Source organism: Chrysoperla carnea, chromosome 3 (genome assembly GCF_905475395.1).
Source record: "Chrysoperla carnea chromosome 3, inChrCarn1.1, whole genome shotgun sequence".
NCBI lineage: Eukaryota > Metazoa > Arthropoda > Insecta > Neuroptera > Chrysopidae > Chrysoperla > Chrysoperla carnea.
The window spans coordinates 92,012,046-92,039,438 of NC_058339.1; the positions used below are offsets into that span (position 1 = coordinate 92,012,046).

A 27,393-nucleotide genomic window follows, 5' to 3' on the forward strand; every position below is an offset into this window, starting at 1 on the left:
AATCAAAATTAAATATTTATTTTTCAATCAAAATAAATAAATATTTATTTATCATTGTCAATCAAATATCATACATTCAAAAAAATATTTGTATTCAATGCTTTATATTCTAGGATATAGCAAGTAACAAAATTCATTAACCTTAATTTTCTGACGCTTCTGAGTTGATGTGGAGCATTTTCTGTCAAAACGCATATCGAGATAGAGAGGCGGGTGTACAAATCTGGAAAAAATGTGGCCCCTAACTGCCACCCAGTGAACACATGACCTTAATATGTATTTTGCTTAGATTAAATGCAATAATGGCCAAAAAAAAATTTTTGGATCAACTTTCTAATTTGAAGTGTTATTCTATCTGTTACCGTTTAAAATCTAAATTGGCTATTACAGCAACCCGAAGAACTAGGTCTAATTTGATGTCTGAACATGATGCCCCCCATAAAATTCTACAATTTTTGTTTTGGTTATTTTTTAATTGGTGGCGCCTCTGACCGCTTACTTTGTATATAAACTTGCAAACACGAGAATGATATTATAATAATTATATTTTCTCCTTCTTAAAATCTTAGAAAAACTGGGAAAAAACATCAAATTAATGTTTCAAAATAACAACAAAATTAAACGTTTAAATTTCTTTTTAATGCACACAATTTTTTTGGTTAATATACTTTAACAGAAAAAAATAAATTATTTATTTAAACTTGGGTTGGAGGTTTGCGTCGTCTTGGACGATTGTCTGACCAGTGGTCGAATAACAGATACTTGTGTATCAGATAGTATTCTTGTTGGAGGCCGACTTACAGATGTTTGTGCCGTCACCAAAGCCGTATTTATCGTATACGATTTAAGTGGATTATTCGATGAGGTTGTTTTTGGAATCCTTTCTACAGATTGTCTTACAATCTTTGTTTGAACAGGAACATTTCCAACGGGAGTTGGCGCTGCTGGATATAGCGAGTTAGACGTTGGATTCGTTACATTTTCTACTTCGGCATCTTCATTGCTCAAAGTATTGGTGATCACCCATAAATATCCATTACCAATAATTTGAAGTAATCCAATTAAAAGTACCCAGAGCAAATCCAAAAAATATTTAAAGCATAGATTTGCAATCAGTCGTAGGAACATTTCGAGTAAGGTCACCAGAATATAAACACCTAGCGTTGTTTTAAAAAGGCGTATCAATCTGCCATCTCGCCATTTATTAAAAGTTGCCAGTAGAAATATTGTTAGGATGAGCATATATATGGCAAAAACAAGTTGTAATCCAAAAAGTCCGATTGGAATATGCTCTTTAAAGTCAACTTTTAGAGGTACATTTATAAAGGTTATTATGGTCAACCTAAAAAGAAACACGAATCAAAATTTTAAGATCACTTTTTATACCATATATATATATATGAAATAAATCTAGGTATACTAAGTTTAGTCCGAAGTTTGTAACGCTTAAAGATATTGATTCAACGAACAAAATTTTCGTATATATGTTCATAAAATCACTTAATTAGTCCATTGTCGGTTGTCTGTCTGCCAACACGATAACTCGAAAATGAAAACAGATATAGCGTGCTTGGGACGCAAAAAGTGAGATTGAGTTCGTAAATGAGCAACATAGATCAATTGGGTCTTGGGACCGTAGGACCCATCTTGTAAACAGAGACAGAAGCGAGCGATCTAAGATTCATTCGCCCTAGCTCGATCCGTTATCCCCGTTATTTCAAAATAATTCATGGTAAAAATCTGCCAAATCCACACAAATGAATAAAATCCAGATTATTAAACATAGCATAACATACATTTTATTTACCCAACAAATTATGGAATAAACCAGTTTTATGGGTTGTAATAACTGTATTTTGGTACAATGCAAATTGGATCTAGAAATTTCAAAATGGTAGTAGCCCAATAATTCTACCAGCAGTTACTGTATTAGTACATTTTTTTGAGCGCCACTAGATTAATAACTATTTTAACTTATTAAATTCATGTTTTTTTTCGCACACTTACCAAATCGCCTGAATTAGTACAAGTATAAGGGTAACCAAAAATGCGATCTTTAAACTACAACAAATTGCTCTGCCCTTTGGTAAGACAACTCTTTGTGGAAACCGATATATTTTCAGTGCCAGATCTTGAATTCCCATTTTGTATTTATCATCGAACAAAACCCAAATTCATATAAATAATTTTCCAAAAAATTTTTTTTTTAATTTTAAATTTTTCTGTTGTATATTTTTAAAATGGAAAATAACTTATATTTCCCACCTCACAGCGCACATTATGCAAATTCGTTTCATGCAAAAAATTTAAATCGAAAATCAAAAAAAAATTTTTTTGTCAAAATTATTTCATATTTATTTTTTATTTTGAAGTGTAGCCATGGATACTCCTCATTTCTTGGAGTGTGTGCCATACACTTCAAGCTATGTACAGGCGTTCAGACTAGAAATAAACGGTCCGAAACATCGTACAAGACTTTATTATATTATAAAATTGATATATTATTGTAATAATTATTTAAAAACAAGGAAAAGCTTTAGTTTCTTAACTTCACTTATTTGGCTTAAGTTTTTTTCTCCAGATCCTCGGCTCTAGGGGAAGGGGTCCCAGAGGGTAGTTATATCTAACCTAGTACCTTGTTCATATAAACCCTGATACGTTTCACTCCCTAGAAAATCCCATTTTCCTGTATTTTGAAATGTTTTCCCTACGGTGTGGCCTTCTCGAATTTTCCCGGATATGTGGCTTATACCAATCCTAGGAACACCTTATGGTTTAGCCTTATGCCAAGTTTAATTGAAATCGTTGGAGCCATTTTTGAGAAAAGCCCAAAAAAAGGTTTTCCCAAGGGTGTGAGCCTTTTCGAATTTTCCCGGACATGTGGCTAATATCAATCCTAGGAACACCTTAAGGTCTAGCCTTGTGTCCAGTTTAATCGAAATCGTTAGAGCCGTGCATGAACGTCCCCGTAAAAAAAAAAACAAAAAAACAAAAAAAACATAAAACTAAAAGCCAGCGCCTGCCAGACATAGGTTAAAGTATAAAAGCTGCTTTTTTTGCGCATTCTCACTGGTGTAGGGAACAATCTTTGGGGGTTACAAACCTTGACTAACGGTGCCTTCGGTAGGTAATCAGGGGCGCAGTACCCGAGCTCTCTCACGTTAAATTATAAAATCTGAAATTTACATAGAGTGTTCAAATGACCATTTTAAGTCAATATTGAAAAGGCCAGACTAATCCGAAGGGTCTAACACTCCCCCAGACGCGGTAGAAGGTCAAGTGCACAAAATACACAATCTACATTTTCTTCCATGATTATGAACTTACTTCACTGCAATTTTGCTTCTAAAATTTTTTTTTAAACACTACCTTCGACTTATATATTAAAATTTGCACTCTCACGGGTAAACAGTGATGCTTACGAAAAAATGTTTCAAACAAAAGTTTTTTTTTTAATTCTCTTTAATTAAAATTACTAGACAAGATATTTGTCAATATTTAGTTTAAGTTGTATGTATCATATTAAAAACATCAAATATAATCGAATAGAGCATGATGTAAATAAATATCGTATACATGATTAAAAGTAAACAAAAACAATAAGTAATAGAAGTTGTTTATTTTTGTATAAGGAACATTTTTTACGTTTAAATTTTCTATCTTTTACGGTTTAAAAATGGGTCCTACGGACCCAAGACCCAATTGATTGATGTTGCTCATTTACGAACTCGACCTCACTTTTTACGTCTTAAGTACGCTGTAAAAATTTCAGCATGATATCTTTTTTCGTTTTTGAGTAATCGTGTTGACAGGCGGACGGACGGACAACCGAAAATGGACGAATTAAGTGATTTAATGAACACTTATACCAAAATTTTTGTTGGTGGCATCAATATTTTTAAGTGTCACAAACTTGGGACTAAACTTGGTATACCATGTATTTTACATATATGCATGGTATAAAAACATTACTATGTATTATAAAAAATCATTACAGTAAATCGTTTATAACAGTAAAACTACTATAATTATTAAAGTAAACACGATAATATATTAAACAATTAATAAACAACACAAAAAATTTATTATTTTAAAATGATTCTTATGATATTTCTTAAGACAATGACACCGTCTGACCGGATACCGTCAATTCTCTGGGTCCATTACATATATTATTAGTTATAATCCAAAAAAACCCATTAAATGTTGTTTGAAAAAATCCAGTTAAAAAAACCTCCACACATCTTTGATAATCTTCCAAAGCTACGCCTCTAATAAATCGTACCAACATTTCAATAAATGCTACAACCACATAAACTCCTAGTGTAGTTTTAAACCAATTTAAGCATTTGCCTTCCGTACATTTTTTAAATGACGTTAAAAGTACAATTGTTAGAATTAATAGAAAAAGTGCAAACATAATTTGTAATCCATAGAGACCCATTGGTAGGAATGCTGGAATCCTTGTTTCCCAATTATCGAATGGGTATACAATATCCCTATGTATTCCTAAAAAGGACAAGTAAATGAATCGATAAAAATGTTTACGATTGAAATTGTTTTTTTCTCCTCACTAAAATGAGGAAAATGTTTCTAATAAATCGCATGCGAAATATTTTTAGGGTCCCTTTGCTTACTTGGCCAGGTCTTACACACAGTGTAGAGGGGGAATCAAACTAACCCCCCCCCCTTTGAAAATCTCTCCACATAAGTTTAAACTAACAATATAGTACTGTTAATGATTAGTTAACTATTCAAGCTGTTTCGACATTTATGGATTTTTAATCTAGAGACTATTGACTATGGATATTCGTCGAAATAAGAGAAAACGCTGAAGAAAATTAACTGAATTTATTTTGTCAAATTTTACATGCCTCTTTCCCTACAAAATTAACAATTTTGCGCTCATTTTTTTAACTATACTCAAAAATTGACTCGAAGCCCTCGATATTTGCAATGAAAATGCGTTTCAAATGTCTACCAAATACTTCTCGTTCTGGCAGTTAGGTGACAACAGCGTCGATTGAACGTTCGTTTTCAACTTTTTGTCGTCTCAAAAAAAAAATCTAAGATCGATAATGTCTGAAGATCGATATTCTCGCTCAAGATACATCGCGTTGTAGAGGTTGAAGCGCACAGAGTTTAGGAAAAGTTGTATTCTGTACCTCGCAGAATTTACTTATTGAAAAATTGTGACTGAATATCACATTTTGATATAATAAAATGTTAAAAGACTTTTTATTTGGTCATTTGATTAACTTCTGAATCACAAAAAATTGTCTTATTTCCTTAAAAAACCGGAACAATTTTTCATTTCTTTTTTCACACGGAACTCTAACTCCAGATATATCCAATATAATTTCCTATATAACTGTGGGAGATCGATAGTTTGAGAAGTAAATAAGCGTAGTATAAAAATTTACGATTTGTCTAAACTTTCATAAAATGTAGAAGTGAAACAGGTTTGAAGCTTTTCGGGCAGATAAGTATTTGCTACAAGCTTTTGATGACACAAGTTTTTAGCCATAAATTGAAATTAAAAATAATGTTTACCGTTATAAACTTTTACCTGCAAAAGCTAAAACGGCCATCCATACTGCTTGAAGTAATATAATTATGAGTACAATTAAAAATGCTGTTCGTAAATTACAACAGCATGCCCTTTTTACCCTAATTTTTTGTGGATAATTGTAAAGATCAATAAAAAATTGTTTTATTCCTTTACACATATTTTCTTCAATTCATTTAATTTTCTCCGGTTTTTTTCTCAATATTTCCTTCCAAAATTAATACAAAATTACTGGATGCATTTAACGCAAAATTTCAATTTAAATTTTTATAAAAAATAATATTTTTATGGTTAAAACTAATTTAATTTTGTATTTATTTTGAAATGTATCTATGGATACTCACTCTATTCTTGAGGTTTGTTCCAAAAAGATCACTCAGGTGATAAAGTGGAGAGCCTTAAGATATAATAATAATAATAATTATAATAATAATAATATTTTTATTTGTAAAAGACCATAACTGTGATATACATATATACCTCGGAATCCAAGAACAGTCAATGAATCTTTATACAAACTGTACGACTGCATTGTTTAAAGCTTACTTAGAGAAATTAAAAACAAAAATTTGTGCGAATTTACTCAAGGGGTGAGGGACACCCCTTCTCGGGGGTGTAAAAATTTATGCTGAAAATGACAACGGGATTTGATATAAGAATGAATTCTAATCAAAAAGTGTCATTGAAACATATTTCAAAACGTCAATACTGCCCGAGTTTAAAGTATATCGTACACTTTTTAAAGTAGGTACTATAAAAACCTTGAAAATGAAAAAAATTTCAAGTCATTTGCATAAAAATTGACGGAAAAATTAATGCTTACCGCTTTACAATGAATTTTATTAAGGTACTGGCAACAAGCTCAAGAGGTTCTTTCGGAAAAATGTTGAGCAGTTTCAAATAAATAAAATATATACAATACTTGAATAGGTACTGTATAATGTTTTCCACCTAATTTGCTCCCTCACGGGTAAGCGGGTAGTTATGTTTACGAAAAAATGTTTCAAACAAAAGTTGTTTATTTTTTATGAGGACCATTTAAACTTTTGTTCTATCTCTAACGGTGTACAAGATCGAATTGACCAATGTTGTTCAATTTCGAACTCGACCTCACGTTTTAAATCCTAAGTACGCTATAAAAAGTTCAGCTTGATATCTTCGTTTTTAAGTTATCGTGTTCAAAGACAGACACACAGACAGACGGACAGTCGTAAATGTACTAATGAGGTGATTTTATGAACCCCTAAACCAAAATTTTGTTCGTAGCATCAAACTTGGGACTAAAATTAGTATCCCTTGATATATTTCATATACACATGGTAAGTATGTGCAATTTGGGTGAATTGTCTATAAATACTGTGTAAAATTATCTAAATTATGATTCCCAATATTTCCTAGAAAATGTATTTCCTAGAGTTATTTACAATAGTCCAGAATTTAATTGTATAAAACATGTTTGGACGTGTTTAATTACTAAATTTATATTGCTATTTATTTAAAGTTGGATAAATGCATGCATAACTAATTTCTAGCACAAACAGGATGATACAAGTAATAACAGCAGGATTTCATTAAGGTAGTTGAAATTATTTGTACTTTATTTTCAACTTTGATGATGAAGTTTTGTTATAACTTCATGAATGTAGGCGAAAAATAAGAATACAATTTTTAGATTACGCTGTAAAAATTTCAGATCGATATCTTTTTTCGTTTTTGAGTTATCGTGTCCACAGACGGACGGACGGACGGACGGACAACCGGAAATGGATTAGTTAGGTGATTCTATGAACACCTATACCAAAATTTTGTTCGTAGCATCAATATTTTTAAGCGTTACAAACTTGGGACGAAACTTAATATACTATGTATATTTCATATATACATGGTATAAAAATATACGGCCCTGTCTCTGGTACATCCTTAAAACAAGTGTAAACAAACAAGTGACTGAGTTAATTGTTGAAATACCATGTATAGACAGTGCTGAATACGTAATCGTTTGCTTTTTTACGTCATGTAAATACAAAAAGATGGTCACTCTTAGATAGCCACAGTCGTGTATACATAAGACGAATTTGTTGTCACACACATATGACGGATATTACCATTTAATACATTATGTACAGGGTATCTTAAAATCTCAACTTTAAAACGTTCAACCACCTATAGCTTAGTTCAAAATAAGTCGATTTGTATAAATTTTTCCTAGTAAAACTGTCACAAGTGACCATTCAACAATTTTAAGCTCACTGTACAAATAAAAATTTTTCAAGCTCTTTGAAAGAGATTTCAACTACATCTCAAACTTCTATTCTTAATCGATTGTCAAGTATTACGTTTGGACGATAACTTACTTCCTGTATGACGGACGACACATGACAATAATATAACAATAAATAAATTAATAATATACTAAATAGAAATTTCTAAGAAAATATATATTATATATGGGGATGTTATTCTGCATAAAATGTTTGTATCGCATTAAGCGCGTAGCCACAAGGAGGCCATTTGTACAATGCAAATCTCCAGAAAAATAAATTACAATATTTACAAGAGTGTAAGCAACCAAAAAAATGGTTGTACAAGTACTTTTGCTTTTCAGTAAAGTAAAATTATAAAAAGTAAATAATTTTGTTTATACAATTAGTAGGTACAATTAAACTAAATTTCTAAAAGGAAAAAATTAATGCATCTATGAAATTTTCCACAGTTGTTTATAAGAGTGTAAGCATTGTGGACATTTGCAACCCAAATTTTTTTTAAATGCTTATGTTGGCTTAAAATTGTCATTTAGTAGATATTTTTAATACTGAATACGAATCCGATACCAGATTACACGAAATCTTGCACGTTTTACATTTATTACACAAAAACGGCAAACTAAGTATTTATCGTCCAAACTTTGCTCATCGGGTCAAAAATGACACGATTTTTGTAATACGTGTCATAATCCGTGTAATCTAACATCGGCTTCGCATCCAGCGATCAACAGTACCTTACAAATAAAAATCTTAAGCTACATGAAGCAAAAAAAAAAGTTTGGGCTACATATGCCCCCTGCTGGGGACTACATATGCCTATATACATATGCATCTCTTTATGACTAGGTGAAGTTGGCTGATTGTTTTTAGGGGTCTTGTAAACGCGTTACAAAAAGTTAAAAAAAAAATGATGCTGTTTTCCCACTTTTCCACTTTTGACCCTTTTTTCCAGCTTTTTATTTCAATTTTCATTGTATTATATAGTGAAAAATACAAAAATATTATTTCCTCAGGAAATATGTACGAAAAGTTCATACGGTCAACTTTAAGAAATTTTTTTACTCCGCTCATGTATAGCTTTTATGCCATGTCATCAATTTAAAATGTTTTTATTATGAAAATACTTATCGATGGCGAAAATATGAAACGATACAGAAGAACTATATCTTATTTTCGAGCTCTTTACTCTCTATGATTCAATACGGTATCGAAAGTATACTTCTTAAAAATAAAATACTGCTTGATATTAGGTTTATACAGGTTGAATCAGAAAGACGCCATATTGCAAGTGAAATTGAGAAAAGATTCTGCGAATATATGAAGGGTCTCAAATTGCACAATTAAAACTAATGGGATGCCAAATTTCAATTATTGTGAATATTCTATTGACAGATAAAACAGTAAATGTAAGGTCATTATGAAATATCTTAAAAAGCACCCCACGTTTTTTTTACGATAAAATGCTTTTTTGAATTTAAAGAAATTATTTTCTAGCTTTAGCTAGTTACAAAAGCGTGTTTCTTAGTTTTTTTTTTTTTAAATTTTATTTATTTTGTGTTTTCCGTTTGGTAAACTATTATTTTTTTAATCAAAAATTCAGTATAAATATGGTGGAAGAGCAAGGAAATCTATATATTTTCAGATATGGAAATCGTTAATCCTGAAAATCCTGATCAGGATTATCAAATAAAGTTATTTAAATATTGTATTGTCATCAATACTTGATAAGTATGCCAAATTTTGAGTTTATCCGAGAAGTCAAAATCATGTCTATAGTTTTTTATATACGTAGTATGTTTTACTAACATACTGATGTACCTATAAAGCTAATAAAAGCGTGTTAAAAGAAAGATTTTAAATAATTTTTTTAATATGTTTAAATAATTGGCGTAAAATTATTTGGCCTTGTGAAGCCCTTCTCATATATATTCTTAACAAAATCACGTCAAAACTTTTAATACTTTGTTTAAAATAATCTATATATATAAAAGAAAGTCGTGTTAGTTACTCCACTTATAACTCAAGAACGGCTGAACCGATTTAGCTGAAAATTGGCAGGGAGGTAGTTTAGAGCCAGGAGAAGGACATAGGATTATCCCGTTCGACAGCATTCCCGTGTGACTTGACATGAAACGTCAGTCACTATAAAACGTGGTATAACAAAAAAGAATCAGACTTGGAATAACAAAACGCAAATGACAGCTATGTAATTGACGTATAATGACAGATATGTAATGACGTATGGATGACAATTTGATATTTGTAAGAAATCAATAATAAAACTATTTCTATTAAATAAATAATTAACAATTATAATGTAATGATAGTGCCATTGCCCATTCGTAAAAAGTGAAGTGAACTATAAAACTCGGTATGGTTGAAAATTTGCGCCTGATAATAAAACAAAAAATGTCGTGTGTCACAAGGTACTTAAATGAAGAGCAACCTATGTACTAAAATACAGAAATAATTATGAATTATTAATGTAGGTATTTAATTTTTTTTTGTATTTTTTCCAATTAAAAAAAAAAAAAATTGCTTATTTATTGCAATTAAGGCGGAACAAAGTTCGCCGGGTCAGCTAGTTTAAAATAAGCTAACAAAAAATGCATGATTTTGCATTTTTTATGCATTGACTTTCTTAGTACAATAAATTTGTATTCTCAGTCTAGATAATAAATAACATGAATATATTAGAGAAGTAATTCCATCTTATTTATTACATGTAAACTTTTCATTTCTTGTATCTTTCAAAAAAATCATTTTCAGATTTATACAGTCTGTCTTACGAGCCAGTCTAGTTTAGTTTAGAGCCTTTTTGAACATGAATATGTAATTCAATTCTTAGAGCATTCTGTATGCAATAGTTTTTCCCTATTAGAAAATGTAAAGTTCTTACAAATCTATTTGAAATCCTAAATATTCAAATAAAATTTCATATTGTTGCATTTGCAAATATGTATTAAAATTGTGGAAATTGTTTTTATAGGATTCCGTTTCACAAAACTTACTCTTTTATCACTAATAGCAACATGTACCTATGCATCTGAATATCTAGCCTGAAACTCTACCTATTAAAAAATGTCATCATGTTCTGACATCAGGTAAGAGATAGTATATAATTTTTTCGAAAATTGTTCGCTTTCGGAGAAAATTCGACTTAAAAATATTATTGCACTTAATCGAAAGAAAATACGCTTAAGTTCATCGATAATTGTAGGTCAAGGTCATTTCTAAGGGAAATGAATCCTAGCGCTGTAATTCCTATCGCTAAGTTTATTAATTCAATTGATGTAAATATCTAATATTAAGTATATTATTATTATTTTATTTTCTATAATGTATATATAAAAGTTAGTGTTTTTCACGTGATTTTTCACGTCAATGAATAGATCAAATTTAGTATACGTAAGGAAGATTATAACTCTGTTTTTTCCGAGAGGGAGCGTAGGATATAAGAATTTTGTGTTCCATGTATTAACGGCAGAGTGAGCTATTAGCTTAAGCCATTCATATTTCCTTAATAAAAAAAAAAGCTTAAATTAAAATGGTCCACCCTGTATGTCAGATCCATGTGGTGCCCAAAGACGGCGAGAAAAACAGGAAAATTTATGGAAAATTAGGGCACATATAGTAGTTTTAAATACAAAGGGTAAAACTTGAAATGCTTTTGTCTGCTTTAATTTGAAAAATTCTGGTCGACATAATAATGCAATTTTTACGAATTTTCACAAGATTATTATTATTTTTTGAGTGATTTTGGGATGAAGCTCCTAAATTTTGTTTTGCCTTGTGGCCTCTTCAGCTCTACATTCGACCTTATGTACTGCTTGTATTTGTTATAAAGTTTCCTTCGAATCACTTACATACTAAGTACTTCAAGTTTAACAGTTTTTTTTTACTACAATGTGAATTGAGTAGTAACATAATAATTATATTCATTCGAGAAATGAAAACTTTTCCATACTATCTGCAAATTCATCTCCGTTCTATAAATGCAAAATCTGATATGTACTCCTCACAAACACCTCTGTATACAAATCAGTGTTTGAAGACAACAAGCAGCTGAAGATAACGTTTTGAAACCAAAGTTTTGCCCTGGTTCGCGCCCTCACGGGTAAACAATGATGTTTCCGCAAAACTATTTCAAACAAAATTGGTTTATTTTATAAGAAACCTTTTTCATTTAAACTTTTAACGAGATGGATTAAATCTCTAAAATTTTTCTAATATGGACTCTACGGACCCTGACGCAATTGAACTATGTTGCCCATTTACGAATTCAAACTCACTTTTTATTTCCTAAGCACGCTATAAAAATTTCATTGGTGTCTGTTCGTTTTTTTGAGTTATCGTGGTGATGAACGGACGGACGGACGGACGAACAGAGAAAGGGGCTCTAAAGGTAATTTTATGAACTCCTATAATAAAATTTTGTTAATAGCATCAATTTTTGCAAACTTAGGAGTAAAATTAGTATACCTTGATATTTATTTCATGTATAGAGGGTATACAAATAAGAGATAACTTTAAATTTGTAAGTTATTCCTTATTAAAAAACTAAAACTAATATATTTCTGCAAATTGAATGTCGTTTATAGTGCATCAAATCCAAAAACTGCAAAAAAAACTATCATTTTTTTGAGACATAACTTGCGTATCTTTTTCATGTGTCTCACACATGCTCTGTATATGGAAGTTTGAAAAGTTACGTTGCATGTATTTAGTCTATTTGTATGTTCGTCTTGTAAAACATATCCGAACTAAATTATTATTAATATGAATATTTTTATTTCTCTTCTTCTTCTTTTTTGACTAAAATAAAATATTCTATCAAAGAAATTTAATATTCGAATATCCTGAACACGTAACACGAGAGAAAAACGATGCGTTACAATGAATTTAAATTGAGTAGAAAAATCAAATACTTAAACCTTTATGATAGTGATACGTACCTACGTGTTAAGTTACACCGTAGAGTTCCATCCGTAGGACGCCATAGCGCAACGACACAAGAAGGTCTTTAAAATGAATGCTACGAAAATTTCAATTATATATTGAGAGACATTTAAATCAGGGCTGCCAATACACATTAATTTATTATGCATAATAAATTTCGGCCAATTTCTTAGTTTATCTTTCATCATGTTGCATTGATACACAAATTGATACACTTTTGTACTCCATTATAAGTAGCAATGATCATGGGCGCCGCAACCCACTTGGGTGAGTTGAAACAATCAACTATTTTCTTTTACTTTCGATTCCAAAAAAATGGTTGTCATCATAGATAATAAATATTTATATTGTTGTCATACACTCAGAAAATTATCTCCAAATGTTCGGAACTGGTAGGGATATGGGAAAATATATTAGATCGTTATGCTTTATAAAGTAACCGACAACTTTTGTTCAAAATATTTGGATATAAACTAAATAAATTCGGCGGAAGCCGACTGTAAAACCAAAATTTTTGAGTTATGTCTTTAATATCTTACCTGTTAAGAATTGCCACCAGAATAAAATTCGGGGGGGGGGCATCCTCATTTGCACTTGAGTTGGTCAAAACAATTGATTGTTTTCTTTTACTTTCGATACCGAGAAATGGTTGGTATGCACCTCAAGAAAATTATCTCCAAAAATCATATCTTAATATTTATAGGATAGTTTTCCTCATCGAAGCTTTCATTTTTACCTGAATGCTTTATGAAAAAATTCATATCCTGCCATTTATTAAACGTACAGCAAATCTCAATACTATTTTTTTGGGAAGTTGAACGGTCTACAAAAGAGGTGCCTGACTCTTTTTCCACTAATCTAACCATTAGTGAAAAAAAGATATTGAAGGTCCAAATTTCAAGAACTGAAAAGATTTTTTTCCTCTTAATTTTATAACTCGCTAATTAATAAAACTCCTAAAATGGACAATACATATTTTTGTAGAAAATTAACTGATCTACACAAATGGACCTATTAATAGTAGCCCACACTTGTAACATAAGTCATATAATCCTGTTTTGTTCATCTCTATTTTCCCTACAAATTCATATAAATCATAATAATTAATATTGTTTTGTTGATCGTAATCAGTCCAATATTTTGAATTTGACTGATGAGCTTTTTATCTCATAAAGTCATCAAGTTCAAGGGTATAACTGTCATGTAATATATATTTTTACATTACTACAATAAAAAAGAAGCATATCACGAAATATATGCAATGCCTCATGTTACCTTCATATCTGGAATCGATTCGATGTATAGAATTTTCGGCAATATCTCAAAATAATCTTAATTATTACGATTTATTATATGGTAATCGTTGTCAAAAAAAAAAAAAACTGAAATATACATAGTATATTAAGTTTAGTCCCAAGTTTGTAACGCTTAAAAATAATGATGCTAGGAAAAAAATTTTGTCATAGGTGTTCATAAAATCACCTAATTAGTCCATTTCCGGTTGTCCGTCCGTTCGTCTGTGGACACGATAACTCAAAAACGAAAAAAGGTATCGGGCTGAAATTTTTACAGCGTACTCAGGACGTAAAAAGTGAGGTCAAGTTCGTAAATGAGGATCATAGGTCAATTGAGTCTTCGGTCCGTAGGACCCATCTTGTAAACCGTTAGAAATAGAACAAAAGTTTAAATGTAAAAAATGTTCCTTATCAAAAATTAAACAACTTTTGTTTGAAACATTTTTTCGTAAACATCACTGTTTACCCGTGAGGGCGCCAATTAGGCGTAAATTTTATAATATGTACTATACTTGATCATCAGTTATGTTTGTGTCACATGTTTATATGTGTAATGTGATAAAGAAATCAACACTGACTATGCATGGTATTTCAACAATTAACTCAGTCAATTGTTTGTTTTCACTTGTTTGTCCTACAATATGGGAAGTTAGTTTTGCAGTGCTCTGTATAATATACGATCATATCGTTCTCCAGTAACACGTCACATTTTTCTTATTTTAAAAAAAAAGAGAAGAAGAAATTGGCATGTAAGTGAAAAAAACATTTCATTTTAACAAGTACCTATACTCGTACACTATGACTTTTAAACAGCTACGATCTAAATGCTACGATCAGTTTCATATACCTACATAAAAGAACATGTTTAAAAAATATTTGTTTGCTATGAAAAATTTGTTATAATATTGTATGAAAAGTGTTAAAAATTCTTGAAACGTTCGCGCGTGTTATTTATTTAAAGTTTAACGAGAGTTTGAGGAAGAAAAAGGTAGCAAACAGATAATAGTACTGGATGTCACACATCCAAAAATAATAACGTATAATAATGTTATTCCCAAGCTTGTAACATTTAGACATATTTGGTACAATGTTCATAAAATCACCTAATTAGTCCATTTCCGTTTGAGATAGAACAAATTTTTAAGAGTAAAAAATATTTCTTATAGAAAAGGCTTTTATTTGAAACATTTTTTCGTAAACATCACCGGGTACCCATGAGGGTGCCAATTTGGACAAAATTGGTGTTAATTTTCTCCAAAACTATAAAGAATTTGGAGTGGAAAATTTGGAGGTAGGTTTCAGTAGTGATCTTATAAAACATTATCAAGAAGTGATAAAAAATTCTAGAAAATAATTTCGAAAATTTCGTAATTTTCGAAAACCAAAATAAATGGCGGTCATAATTGTGTTCCTTTTTTCAACTAATTTATAAAAAATAATACAAGCACTTGCATTCAATACTTTCTTTATAGGACATTTCAACTCGATCAAGTGTTTGTTTTGATATGACACCAAGCGTTTTGTCAGATGACTAGGTCTATTACACTGTAAAGAACAAATTGCTGAATTGAAGTAACTCCCGTTAACTTGGCTTATTATGTTCTTATAACAAGTAAATATTTCTTGAATAAACGATCTCAATACTTAATTCAAGAAAATAAGTATTTTATCTTCTATAAATATATAGGAGACTTTCTATAGATATAGATAGTCACTCATCACGATATCTCTGGAACTATAAGACCTAGAGACTTGAAATTTGGCAGGAATATTCCTTTTGCCAAGTAGAGGTCAGCTAAGAACGGATTTTACGAAATTCCACCCACAAGGGGGGTTGCGGGGGTGTTCATGAATAAAAAATTCATATTTTTCAATTATGGCTTTTAATAGTTCAAAACTTGGTCAGAATGTTTTAAATTACATTTAGAAATTTTTTTAACCTTCGGAGGGTAGAAAGGTGTGGCGAGAAAGTGGGAAGGAAATATCGAATATTTACAAATATACCTTAGTGGGGTATCAAATAAAAGAGCATGACGTGTACATTACAAAACTGTTATCCAACGCAAGGAAATGTGGAGGGAGGGGTGCAAGTGGGGATGTTGCCCAGCAAAGCGGGTAGTTCCCAGCTAGTTGTTTAATATGTGTTCAGCTTTTTCCTGAAGCAAGAACATATTTAATTGTGTTAAGAACATAATTTCTGGAAGTTGCTTTATACAATGTTAAAACTTGCTCTAAATAGATATTGCGATTTTGAATTTGAAAGTGCGAGTGTTTTTGAATTAATTTTTGTACAATAAATTGACTAGTTGTTTGGGCTGGTATAACAGCCTGTACAATGTACATGATGGTATCTAAATAGATCACGAACACAGTTGTTTTCCATGAATTAAAAAGGTGGCAAGTATAACGTACACCCAACTCGACGTTGTCGTTTACTGTCAAATCACTTGACGTGTCATTTTCATATGATGATAAAATTACTTAGATCGCAGTAATTTATTCTCCTCGTGCCTATCTATCTATTTCTCTCTAGGTGGGTAACTACATAAGTATTTGTTTTGTTGAAGCTGATGTAGGTCTACTGTTTTGCCGTCCTCTGACTCTGTGTCATGACAATCTTTTTGTTCTGTTCCCAAGTATGTTGTGTATGTTTCCAAACGCGTCAAATAACAAAAGACAAAACATTGGCAGGATAACGTTATCCTAGAATTAATAATATCTTTTCAATATTATAAAAAGCATAGCAGGAGGTCACTTTTTTATCAATTAACACTCCTGGTGTTTTTATGTTCCCTCAGTAAATTTAATTATTTCATACCTCCATATACAAGCTTTAATTATGAATGCTCAAATTGTTTTACACTAATTTTCACAAATTCGTAACCAGTTTTAGCAGCTTTGTGCGCAGCTACATTATATTCTAAGCTATTACCTTAACTACTGCTTTCTTGCTATTATAGAGCGCATTTCTGATTTGCTGGAACTTTTCAAACGGAAAATTTGGAAAATTTTAAACATCAAGGAACATTTGATCTGTGATTCGTATGAAAATAATTAGACAAGTTCCTGTGGTCTAGATAAAGGTCTGATATAATTGTAAAATATTGTATTTATACAGATATATCCGGAGCCACTCAAAAAAAAAAATGTTCGTAAAGGATTTTGATTTGAAAAATTATTGACTCAAGCGTTAAATGTACTCCATTTTCGTACTTTTTGAGTTAAAATTAGCCTTAATGCCGAGTTTCATCAAATTCGAAAAGAAAATTATTTTCTAGACTAATTCTGATCCACGAAATGCAAAAATTGGGTCACAACGGTTATACATGTACTTTCTGAAATATCGACCAAAATCCTCTCCGAGAAGTGATTTTCCACAGTAATTTCTTCAATAGATAGGCAATTTGATAAATTTACCGATATTTCGATAAATTCTTTCTGAGGTTTCGACAAAAATCGATTTCTCGAAAACGAAGGAGTAATATCGTATAGCTTTTTCTTCAATGGAATTCTTGGAAAATTGAGGTTGAATAGCACCAGTCGATAACAAAACAAACTTAAATGTAAGAGCATCAGACGGATTAAACTATTAATAGAGAAGTTTCATATTTTTAAAGTTTTTTTCGAAAATTTACTAAAAATTACGAAGAAAAATTAAAATTATTGATTTTTTCAATGATTTTAAATGTAATTTTACAATTGAAAATGGTTTTCCTAAACTATAATTTCAAACGCCCGTGACGTCCATACAGCGCTTTAGTAACTCCACCGCATGGAGAAATGATAAAATAATATGCAGAATGATAAATGGTTTGTTTCTCAATTTGCTTTCCCTATATTTTAACGAAATTTTCCATAATACCAAGGCGAAAAATGTGAATTTAGCGTGATTTCGATTCGTTTACAACTCCAACGGAAGTAAATACGTCACAACTAATAACAAGTCGGTTTTTTTATTCCAAAATATGACTATTTTTTATTAATAATTAATAAAAACAGGTGAAAAAAAATTGTTTAAATACCATATATAGAAAAAGTTGTTTATTTTATTCTATTTCCAACGGTTTACAAGATGGGTCCTACGGACCCAAGACAAAATTGACCTATGTTGCTCATTTAAGAAGTCGACCTCACTTTTTACATTCTAAGAACGCGTTAAAAATTTCAGCTTGATATGTTTTTTCGTTTTTGAGTTATCGTGTTGTCAGACGGGCAAACAGACAGACAGACAACCGAAAATGGACTTATAAGGTGATTTTATGAACACACTATACCAAAACTTTTTTGGTAGCATCAATATTTTCAAGCGTTACAAACTTGAGACTAAACTTATTATACCTTGATATGTTTCATATATACATGGTATGAAAAATGGAATGTTTTGGAATTAAATAACAATTAAAAAGTTAAAGCAACTTCTCCATTTCTTAAAAAAATATGCTCATGAAAATTTCGTGCTTGTCCATCCGCTCTTGCAACGAATAATGTCTTTACATCGAGGTTATATAAGTGCTGTTCGCACCAAAATTTTTGTTCGTGTGTATAAAATTTCCCAACTGATTCGATTATTAGATTACTAAATACAACAACAACGCATTATATATGAACTCCATCATCATACTAAGGTGGTGTCCTTTGGGAGAACAGTTGGAGAGGATACAGAGGTTAATTGCCTTACTCCGGTTATTGTACTTGTTTTATTAATATATAAGAATGTATTCACTGTTTTTTAAGTCCTTCATTCATTGATTCTTTGTGTATGCGTTATTTTATTATTCTTATGTAGGAATCATAAAATAATGCGAAAACACGTCTTTGCTTATCCAATAATCCGTTTTTATCGACTTATAGATTACTTAAAAGTACACAACCATACATTGGAGTTGAAATTCAAAATTTACTCGAGGGAATTAACCGATATAAACCAAAACGGAAATAAATGCCATACAGAAATAAACACGTTAGGCTTCGGAAATTGACGAGAGATCAAAATTTTGTTTTAACTTTCGGTACCAAAGTTACTCGAGGTATTTCACTACGGCATTTATCTTAACAAATTTTGAAAAATTTTGAATGAAAATATTTCCCAAATTATGAGCTGCCTTAGTTTGTAAAATGAGAATAGAAAGTTCATTTTATACTACATTATATTATCGTTATTTTTTACTTTTTAGTCCATATTAATTTGTTTTGGAAAAGTTTTTCTTTTGAAGTCGGTTTTCTATTTGTTAAAAGTTTTTTTTTAATTTGTGATTTTTAGTGAATCTGAAGTACACTAATTTGTCACTAAAAAAAAATCATCGAAATCAGTTGGCTTAATATTGAGTTATTCGTCCTCTTGTCGTGCATACTTAATGCAATTTAAGACTTTTATGGTTTTCTCATGGAAGCCGTTATCTGAACTGAACCAAAAAGAAATGGGACCACACGGGAAGCACCAGCTTTCAAATATATAAAGAATCATTAAAATCGGTTCACCTAGTCGAACGTTATGAGGTAACAAACATAAAAAAGAAAAAAAAAAGAAAAATACAGTCGAATTGATAACCTCCTCCTTTTTTGTTTGACGTCGGTTAAAAAGTTATTCTATCTTTTACCATTTAGGATCTAAATTGTCTAATAAAGAAACCCGAAGAACTAGGTCCAATCTGATGTCAAAACACGATGTACCCCATCAAACTCATCAACTTTTGTTTAAATTATTTTTTAATTGGTTAACTTCGAAACGAGCTATAATCCATTATATACAAATGTTTTGTAACTATTTAAATAAATTTAATTTTTACTTTCTAGTAAATTTTTTTCTTAAATGTAAGTTGGCATCGTTTTTCATGGTATTTTCCTAGGTCTGAATCACTAAATTAAATAAAATATTGATAGTAATTGGTATTCAAATATTTGATATAAAGTTTTCATATAAAATATAGATCATTCATTAAAATTATTTTTTATAATTAAGTAAAACCTAAAAACATTGATAATTATGGGTCTATTGAAGTTGACTTCATTAGCATGGCGAAAACATACTAATTAATTTCAAATACTGGTATACTAAAAATATTATAACATTCTAATCAATTAAAAAGTTTCATTTTTAATGGTTTAATTGAGTGTGCTGTCATTTTAATGTTTTGTACTAAAATTTTCTGTATTTTTAAATTAAGATCTTTGAAGAAATATTTGATATTTGAAGGGTTTGGCAATCAAATAATTTCTTGTGAACTCGACGTTCCTTGAACATCTAGATCTTGGGATTTAACTGTTGGCCTATTTTTTGGTAGATATTAGAAGACAAAATTTTATTAGAATACTGCCCTGAGGTATACCAGATTGGATAGGAAACAGAGCAGAGAGTTCTTCTTGGAAGTAAACGTCTTCTAAGTATAATTTTAAAACACAGAAATAAGAACTTGAAATTTTATGTTTTAATTTGTACAATAGGCCTGGATTCCATACTTTATTAAAGGCTTTGCTGACGTCAAAGAATGCTACTGCACAATTTTTTTTCTTGAAAACTTTTCGTAATCGTATTTACTATACGGTGCACTTGTTCTATGGAGGAATGTTTCTCACGGAATCCAAATTGATTGTTACGTATGATTTACGACTCTTTTAATATTACTTTTAGTTAAATAAAAAAAAAATTAAAAATAGCATCCTGATAATAAGAGGACGGAAATTTTTCAACATTTTTGTTAACTGGGTTGTTTTCACTTGTATCTATCTAGTTTAGGATATGGCGCAAAAAATCCATGAACCTTAAATCGAAGTGGAGCTTTGTTTTGCAGTGAGTCTCTGCCATATATATGTCTTGCGAGAAAATATATGTCTTGCCATTTTCGAGATAAAGGGGGAGTGGAACACAAACATTACATACTGCTGGCAGGCATTTACCCCTAGCTTTTCCTCTTCCCAAAGCCTGAAAAGGGGTAACGTGGTTTAATATAGATAGTAATCGGAAAGGGAAGGGGGATTTGTCTGCTAGCGTTACATAAAATTTCCGCGATCTTTAAGGAATTAATTTGGCAAGAAGCAGAAATTTTTTCAATTTTTAATCATTTTATTTCTTCCCCCTTTATCTCGAAAATGGCTTCACTGCGATTTATATGTATTATGATAGAAAATGCTTCACATCGACATATCCTGGAATAATCTTAACCACAATACATTAAATTCTAGTACGATGGAACACCATTTATTATCGAATTGAATTTTAGCCTGGTTTTATTTGCAATTTTGAAAGCAGTCTTATCACCGTTATCACAGATGCCAGGAACCAAAGCATAACTTCACAAAAGAGGTAATTCTTTTATTACTTGGCCAACTCTATTCGATTTCCCAGTCTTATACATAATAATATGTTTCGTATATCGGTAGATATCTCTTGTAGTAGGTAATTAATATTTCATGTTTTTTATGATTTAAAAAAAAAAACAAAAACAAGAGATGCGATGTTTTATTTGATTTAAATGAACAACATTGCTCTCAGCTCTCAACATCAGCAGCCCTTTCATTAGTTAATGAACGTTTGTTTGTTTTGAGTAGATTATTAAATTTTTATGTGATATTTAATATAATAAAAAATATTTTCGCAATTAAATTTATTTATAACATTACAGGTAAGCTAGTGTGACCAATGATGGTCCAGGTCCTATCATACCATAGCAATTCATTTCCAATTTCGTGGGTAGGTATTCTTAAAAACTATCACAGACAAAAATGCAACGCCACCTAGACACAAATACGCGGTTATTTAAAACAATGATGCATGATATAATTAATGAATTAGGTACTCGAGATTCGATGAAGTCTACGATGGAATCTAGTTTTTTTTTGTCTTGATTGGCGAAGGTTCTACCGATGATAAAGTTATCGAAGTGCTTGAAAATATGGTAGTTGATTGGGGAATATTCTGGGAAGTTTTGCGGACGGGCGTTGTCGTGGAACAGAATCGGGCTACTTATTTTGACCAATGCCGGCTGCTGCTGACGCAATTTTCGGTACTTTTCATCGATTATCTCTCAATAGGATTTCCAATACGTTTTAAACCTTCAAAAACCGCATTGGCCCTGGTGCCCAGTTCTTCCGCCAGCCCACGCACTGTTTGCGATAGGTTAGTCTCTATCAGAGTCCTCGATCCTCTTCTTGGATTACTCTAAGTCAACCACTTTGGGGCTCATTTTCGAGGCTAAAATCACCGGAACGAAATTTTGCAAACCAACGCCGAACAATGAGTTCATCAACATTATCATTGCAAAATATCTGGTTTTTTTTTCGGTCTGTTTTGGAACCGCTTTGGTTCTGTTTAAAGTCGTAGAGAAAAATTGGCCGAAAATTGCTTGACGACTCCATATAGTATTAAGCTCAAAAAAGGCCAAAAATTTAAATTTACAAAAGAATGCTTTTGAAACAATCTAATCGTTTTTTTTTTGTTTCAAATTTAGTTTTAGAAACCACTTTCATATGACAAATTGACCACAAGTCCTTTTTACCCAAAGTTGTAGAACCATTTAAATATGACAAGCTTATAAAATTTGTATTATTAGTGAATAATAAATTATTTTACTCGAGGAAATTTAAAAAAAAATCTAACCTGGAGAATTTAAAGCGTTTTGCAATTCAATGGACCTTACATGGTACCAGTACGTTAGATATGTTATACCAAGTCAACGAATCGACCTTATTTTACGATTATCTGTTTTAATGTTGATTTAACGGCTTTTATGAAGTCCAGATAAAAATAAAAACAGTCATGAACAGTTCATATTAATTCTTTAAAAAATTTCCCTCGTTTGTGATCGAAATAGAAATACTAACAGTACATCATATACGGACAATTATGTCTTGTTCGGTTGATCGCGGGATGCTAAAAAGTATTTTCCCGAAAGCGTCCACAATATATATCAGTAAAAAACATTGCTAGATATTTAGAAAATTAATAGTATACCTTTTTTAATTTTCAACTGTTGACAAATATCCGCAAAGAAATTTTTAATTTAATGTAATAAGACAAAAAAATATTGGTTGGCAAAAACTAAGCAAATAGAACTTTTTTGATAGTTTTCTTTTTCGATACGGATGTCTTAAATCAAGCAAAAATTGAATTTTTTCATCAACAACAATAATAACTCTAAGAATGACGTCAAAATTCCGGTATAAAAAATGGGACAAAAAACTTTGCAACAGAAAAATAAATTGTGAAAAAAAAATTGTGCAGTAAGTTTAGTTACATAACATATTTTTACGAAACCTCTAAGGGTGTAAAAAAATACTTCTTGTGGAGAAACAAGTATTATTATTTTTATATACCACAGATAGTTATATCAAATCTAGAAATAATGATTGAAACAGTTAAATCAAAACGAAGGTGTTTTTGACATAGGTCGACAGAAGATTTTTAATATAGTCAATATTGAATTGGGAGGTTCCGTGTTCGAGCTAATCATACTCGATCTATTCATAAATCTAGCTAAAAGATACAGATAAATCTGTTCCATGTATTCGTTTTTGTATCGCAAAGTAAATGTATCGCAAGGTAGCTGAAAAGTAAATCAGTGTGGAGACTAGAATCAGGCCCCTCTTTCAACACCGATTGCGTATAAAAACAATTTTCTGATGAAAAATACGGTGCCAAAAACAAAAGTTCCTGCAGTAGGAAGATTGAGCCGACCACCTGAGAAATATTAATGCAAGTGCATTTAATATTTTAATGCAAGTGCAAAAGGGTTGACAAAACGAAATGCATCATCGTTTTCAGGCATAAGGGATGCAATTGCAAAAGGTTTGTAATAAGGATCTAATTTTTTAAGGAAATATGGTAATATTTTCTACGTTTAAGAATTTATTTATAGTTTTATGTTGGTTTTTCTAGCTCCGTGTTCTAAACTTATCTTAGCCTCTTTAAGAATAAGAACTAGTGATCTAGATTCGAAGCATAACATCTGTATTTGTATAATATGAACATATCTTAACATTTATGTATAGCTGCATATGTGTTTTATATTGTCATGAACTGTATATATCGGCCAAACCAAGTGGAGTTACATACATGTAGCTCTGTCAATAGGTTTGGGACCCGGCGTAGTATTTATTTCGTATTTGCTAGATATGATCACGCATAAACCATATGGTAATTGACTCCCCGCTACATAGCCTGAACTTTAGTCTAGTTTTTAACGCTTTCCAAGTTTTGATATTTTAATTAAAAGTTTTTTTGACCCCACTTTTTTTAGACAATTCATTACAGGGACATTTGTTAATATTTTATATTTCATAAAAAATAATTTTCATTCAGTAAACAGATGAGTGAAGACCCTGATTCGGATCTTGTACTAGAGCGAAAATTCGTAATAACTCCATAATTAATATTAATTTTCTTCATGCCCCTGAAGATATCTATTCAGAAAGCTAAGGTCAACAGTATTCAGACAATTTTGCTCAAAGCCATTTTCCATGAAATTTCTGGTTCGGTTTTTGTGAAAATCTGACTTCTGTGCCAACTAGTTTAAAATTGAGGACGAATCTCCTGACCCGTTACTTTTGAAACACTCGATATACATCAATTGAAAACATGATTTTCTCACCGTTTTGACATAACTATCAAATACTCCGCGTGTCTCTGGAGCTTGTAATAGTATAGCTCTGTGTATCTGATATGATTGCATTACATTCAAACAAACAAACTTATGTTTTATGTTTACTTTGTTTTACAAACAGTTGTAAACTTGAGACTACAAATTTTTATTTTATCAAATTGAAGGCGGGGATTGGATCGAAAGCATACATTTATTTTGTAGAACGTTCAACTTCCTACAAAAATATGTGTTGAGATTTGCTGTACGTTCAATTAATGGCAAGATATGAATTTGTTCATAATGAGTTGATTTAAAATGAAAACTTTGATGAGGAGGAATTTCCTATTAATATTTTTATCTCATATTTGGCGATAACTTTCCAGCTGTGCATAGCAACCAGTTTTTCGTTATCAAAAGCTAAAGAAAAAAGTCAATTGTTTTGGCCTTCCCTGAATTTAAACTTGGTGGTGCCCCTGTAGGCATGGAGGTCTAAAAAATAAATTCTGCTCCTAACAGGTTAGATATTAAAGACAGTACACAAAAATTTTGTTTTTACAGTGGACTTCTGCCGAGTTTATTAAATTTACGTCCAATTGTTTCGTACAAAAATTGTCGATTACTTAATATTTTTCCTTTATCTCTTACCAGTTCCGAACATAAACTATTTTTCATCCTCTGCGATGAATATTTAAAGTATAAATTGGAAATAATATTTGCAATAACTAAGTAGGTACATGTATAAATGCCAGAATTTAGTTGATAGGGCAATTTAAAGTGTTATAAGCTTCCGGTTCATATTTTTATCTGATAGTTTTATAGTTTTGATTGTGATTGTTTATTTATAAATATAATATCGATTACTGGTTTCATTCAATTATTAGAAAATTCAATCAGAAGATTTATATCTTTATCTATAGAACAGATATTTTTATCAAATAATCATGTTCAAATTTTTTATGTGTTATTTGAAAATAGAAAATTTGTTTTTACTTTAAAGACTTCACATAATCAAGTTTTTTTTTATACCTATAAACTTATTTCTTTCTGACTCCAGAGCATTTTTTTCTGTATTCAAATACAAGAGTAACTTCCGCAAATAAAAAAGATGTGCATTTCACCGAAACGAAGCCACTTATGAAATATTAGCTGAATGCCAACCTAAAAAAGCCATTTGTTTCCTCGGGCAAAAGTATGCTTTTTGACTAGCTTTGAAAGCATTTAGACTAATTTTTAAGTGTAGAAGAAAGCTAAGTGGTATCCAAGCTAGGTTTGTTTTTCTAACCTCTTGATAACCAGCCACTAAATACACTTTTACATTCTTTAATAACTTTTTAGTTCCAAATATGGGACATTCAATTTACATTTTAAATGTACCCCAATAGCCAGAGCAAAAAAGTAGTTTCATAATGCAATTTACTGCAGAAATTTTTTTTGTCTTGGAATATACTTAGGGGTATCCTCCGAGTGTAAATCCAAATTGGCGGCACGGGGGTGTGAGCTTCAGCCGCCATCTTGTAAAACACGTTTTATCAAATATCTCTTGAACCGGACATCGTACAACAAAAATATAAAAAAATTTCCTAAAACAAAATAGAAAATGTTATTCTCTATGAAAATGATCCCTACTATTTTTGTTGTACGATGTCCGCTGAAGCTCATGCTCCTCCGTCCCACCAATTTGGATTTACACTCGCAGGAAACCCCTGAACATATTCCAACATGAAAAAATTTCTGCAATTAATTTCAGAAAAAAATACCCGGTTATTGGCCTAATGACGAAAAGTCACAAGCTATGGTATTTTATGTCAAATATACGGGAAAATTTAAACAACTATTCAGTTAAAGTATTTCGTCTGTTGTACCAAAAGTAATCAATGATTGAGCTTCAAAAAAGTTTTCATCATGAAGAAAATCTATCACAAATTCTGTTAATGCAAAAAAATAAACACATTATCTAACGACGCTTTTCTAAAAGAAAACATACAAAAACTTTGGTTTTTTACGTTTAAATGTCAAAAAATAATCAAATTGACGTATAAATTTTATCTTTTGCGATATTTTTAAAGCATTAAAAAACATTTACGTGATACAAATATTATTTTTATTCATAACTTAGATTTAAATTCAATAAATATAAATTAGTTGTTAACTTGACTAGTCGTGTGACACCCGAACTACTTTAACTTTGAAATTATCGGGTAGCTATGATATACAACACAAAATTTAAAAAAACTAATAATTATTTTTTTAACTATCAATTAGCCTCAATTGGGTTTGTAAAATATTTTGTCCCTTTTATAGAACAAAAGTTATCATGGGGCTAAGATTGGATGTATAAAAACTTTTACATCATTAAACTACCCATTTACTCATCTGTTTGCCACTGTTTCCTACTTCCTACTTCCCACTCCACTTTTTTATTTACTTATTGTGTACATTAAGTAACTACACATTGTACACTAGCATACATACACACATAATTATCAAGGGATAGCCAGCCAGCTCTAGCAATGCGATGGCTGAATGGCTCACTAAGCTTAGAAATATTTTCATTTTAACCTCAATATGAACCTCACAATAATAACAATACAACAAGTAATTCTCAGTAGATAATATTTGTCTTGCTGCTTGTCTGGATGATACTACTAGATGCCAGTATAGACCGGTGTTTAGCACGAAAAATAGTACGGAACTCTGATTCTGGGAAAACAAATTCAATTGTTAGTCTATAT

General features: G+C 30.8%; 3 protein-coding genes across 3 annotated transcripts in view; 1 reads left to right on the top strand and 2 right to left on the bottom strand.

The window, feature by feature from the left end:
• Positions 1-657: 657 nt before the first annotated feature.
• Positions 658-2,215, bottom strand: LOC123295724. The gene is made up of 2 exons (XM_044877157.1): positions 2,008-2,215; positions 658-1,342 (listed from the first exon to the last, which is right to left on the bottom strand). Exons 1-2 carry the CDS (start codon positions 2,142-2,144, stop codon positions 688-690), a joined length of 792 nt encoding a protein of 263 aa, XP_044733092.1. The 5' UTR covers positions 2,145-2,215; the 3' UTR covers positions 658-687.
• Positions 2,216-4,114: 1,899 nt separating this feature from the next.
• On the bottom strand, positions 4,115-5,671 carry LOC123296351. Its single transcript, XM_044877813.1, has 2 exons — positions 5,570-5,671; positions 4,115-4,509 (listed from the first exon to the last, which is right to left on the bottom strand). Exons 1-2 carry the CDS (start codon positions 5,589-5,591, stop codon positions 4,115-4,117), a joined length of 417 nt encoding a protein of 138 aa, XP_044733748.1. The 5' UTR covers positions 5,592-5,671.
• Positions 5,672-10,914: 5,243 nt separating this feature from the next.
• Positions 10,915-27,393, top strand: part of LOC123296353 (5-hydroxytryptamine receptor-like) — an 87,646-nt gene continuing 71,167 nt past the window's right edge. The window contains exon 1 of the mRNA XM_044877814.1: positions 10,915-10,937. Within this exon, the coding sequence (XP_044733749.1) occupies positions 10,915-10,937 (23 nt within the window). The remainder of the gene's footprint in view (positions 10,938-27,393) is intronic.

Bases quoted from the DNA above. Each gene is read 5' to 3' on its own strand.
- LOC123295724 (XM_044877157.1), bottom strand. From the start codon at position 2,144: ATGGGAATTCAAGATCTGGCACTGAAAATATATCGGTTTCCACAAAGA. The intron at 1,343-2,007 runs GTAAGTGTGCGA...GTTTCTTTTTAG, and splicing joins GTACTAATTCAGGCGATTTG to GTTGACCATAATAACCTTTA.
- LOC123296351 (XM_044877813.1), bottom strand. From the start codon at position 5,591: ATGGCCGTTTTAGCTTTTGCAG. The intron at 4,510-5,569 runs GTAAAAGTTTAT...TGTCCTTTTTAG, and splicing joins GGCCGTTTTAGCTTTTGCAG to GAATACATAGGGATATTGTA.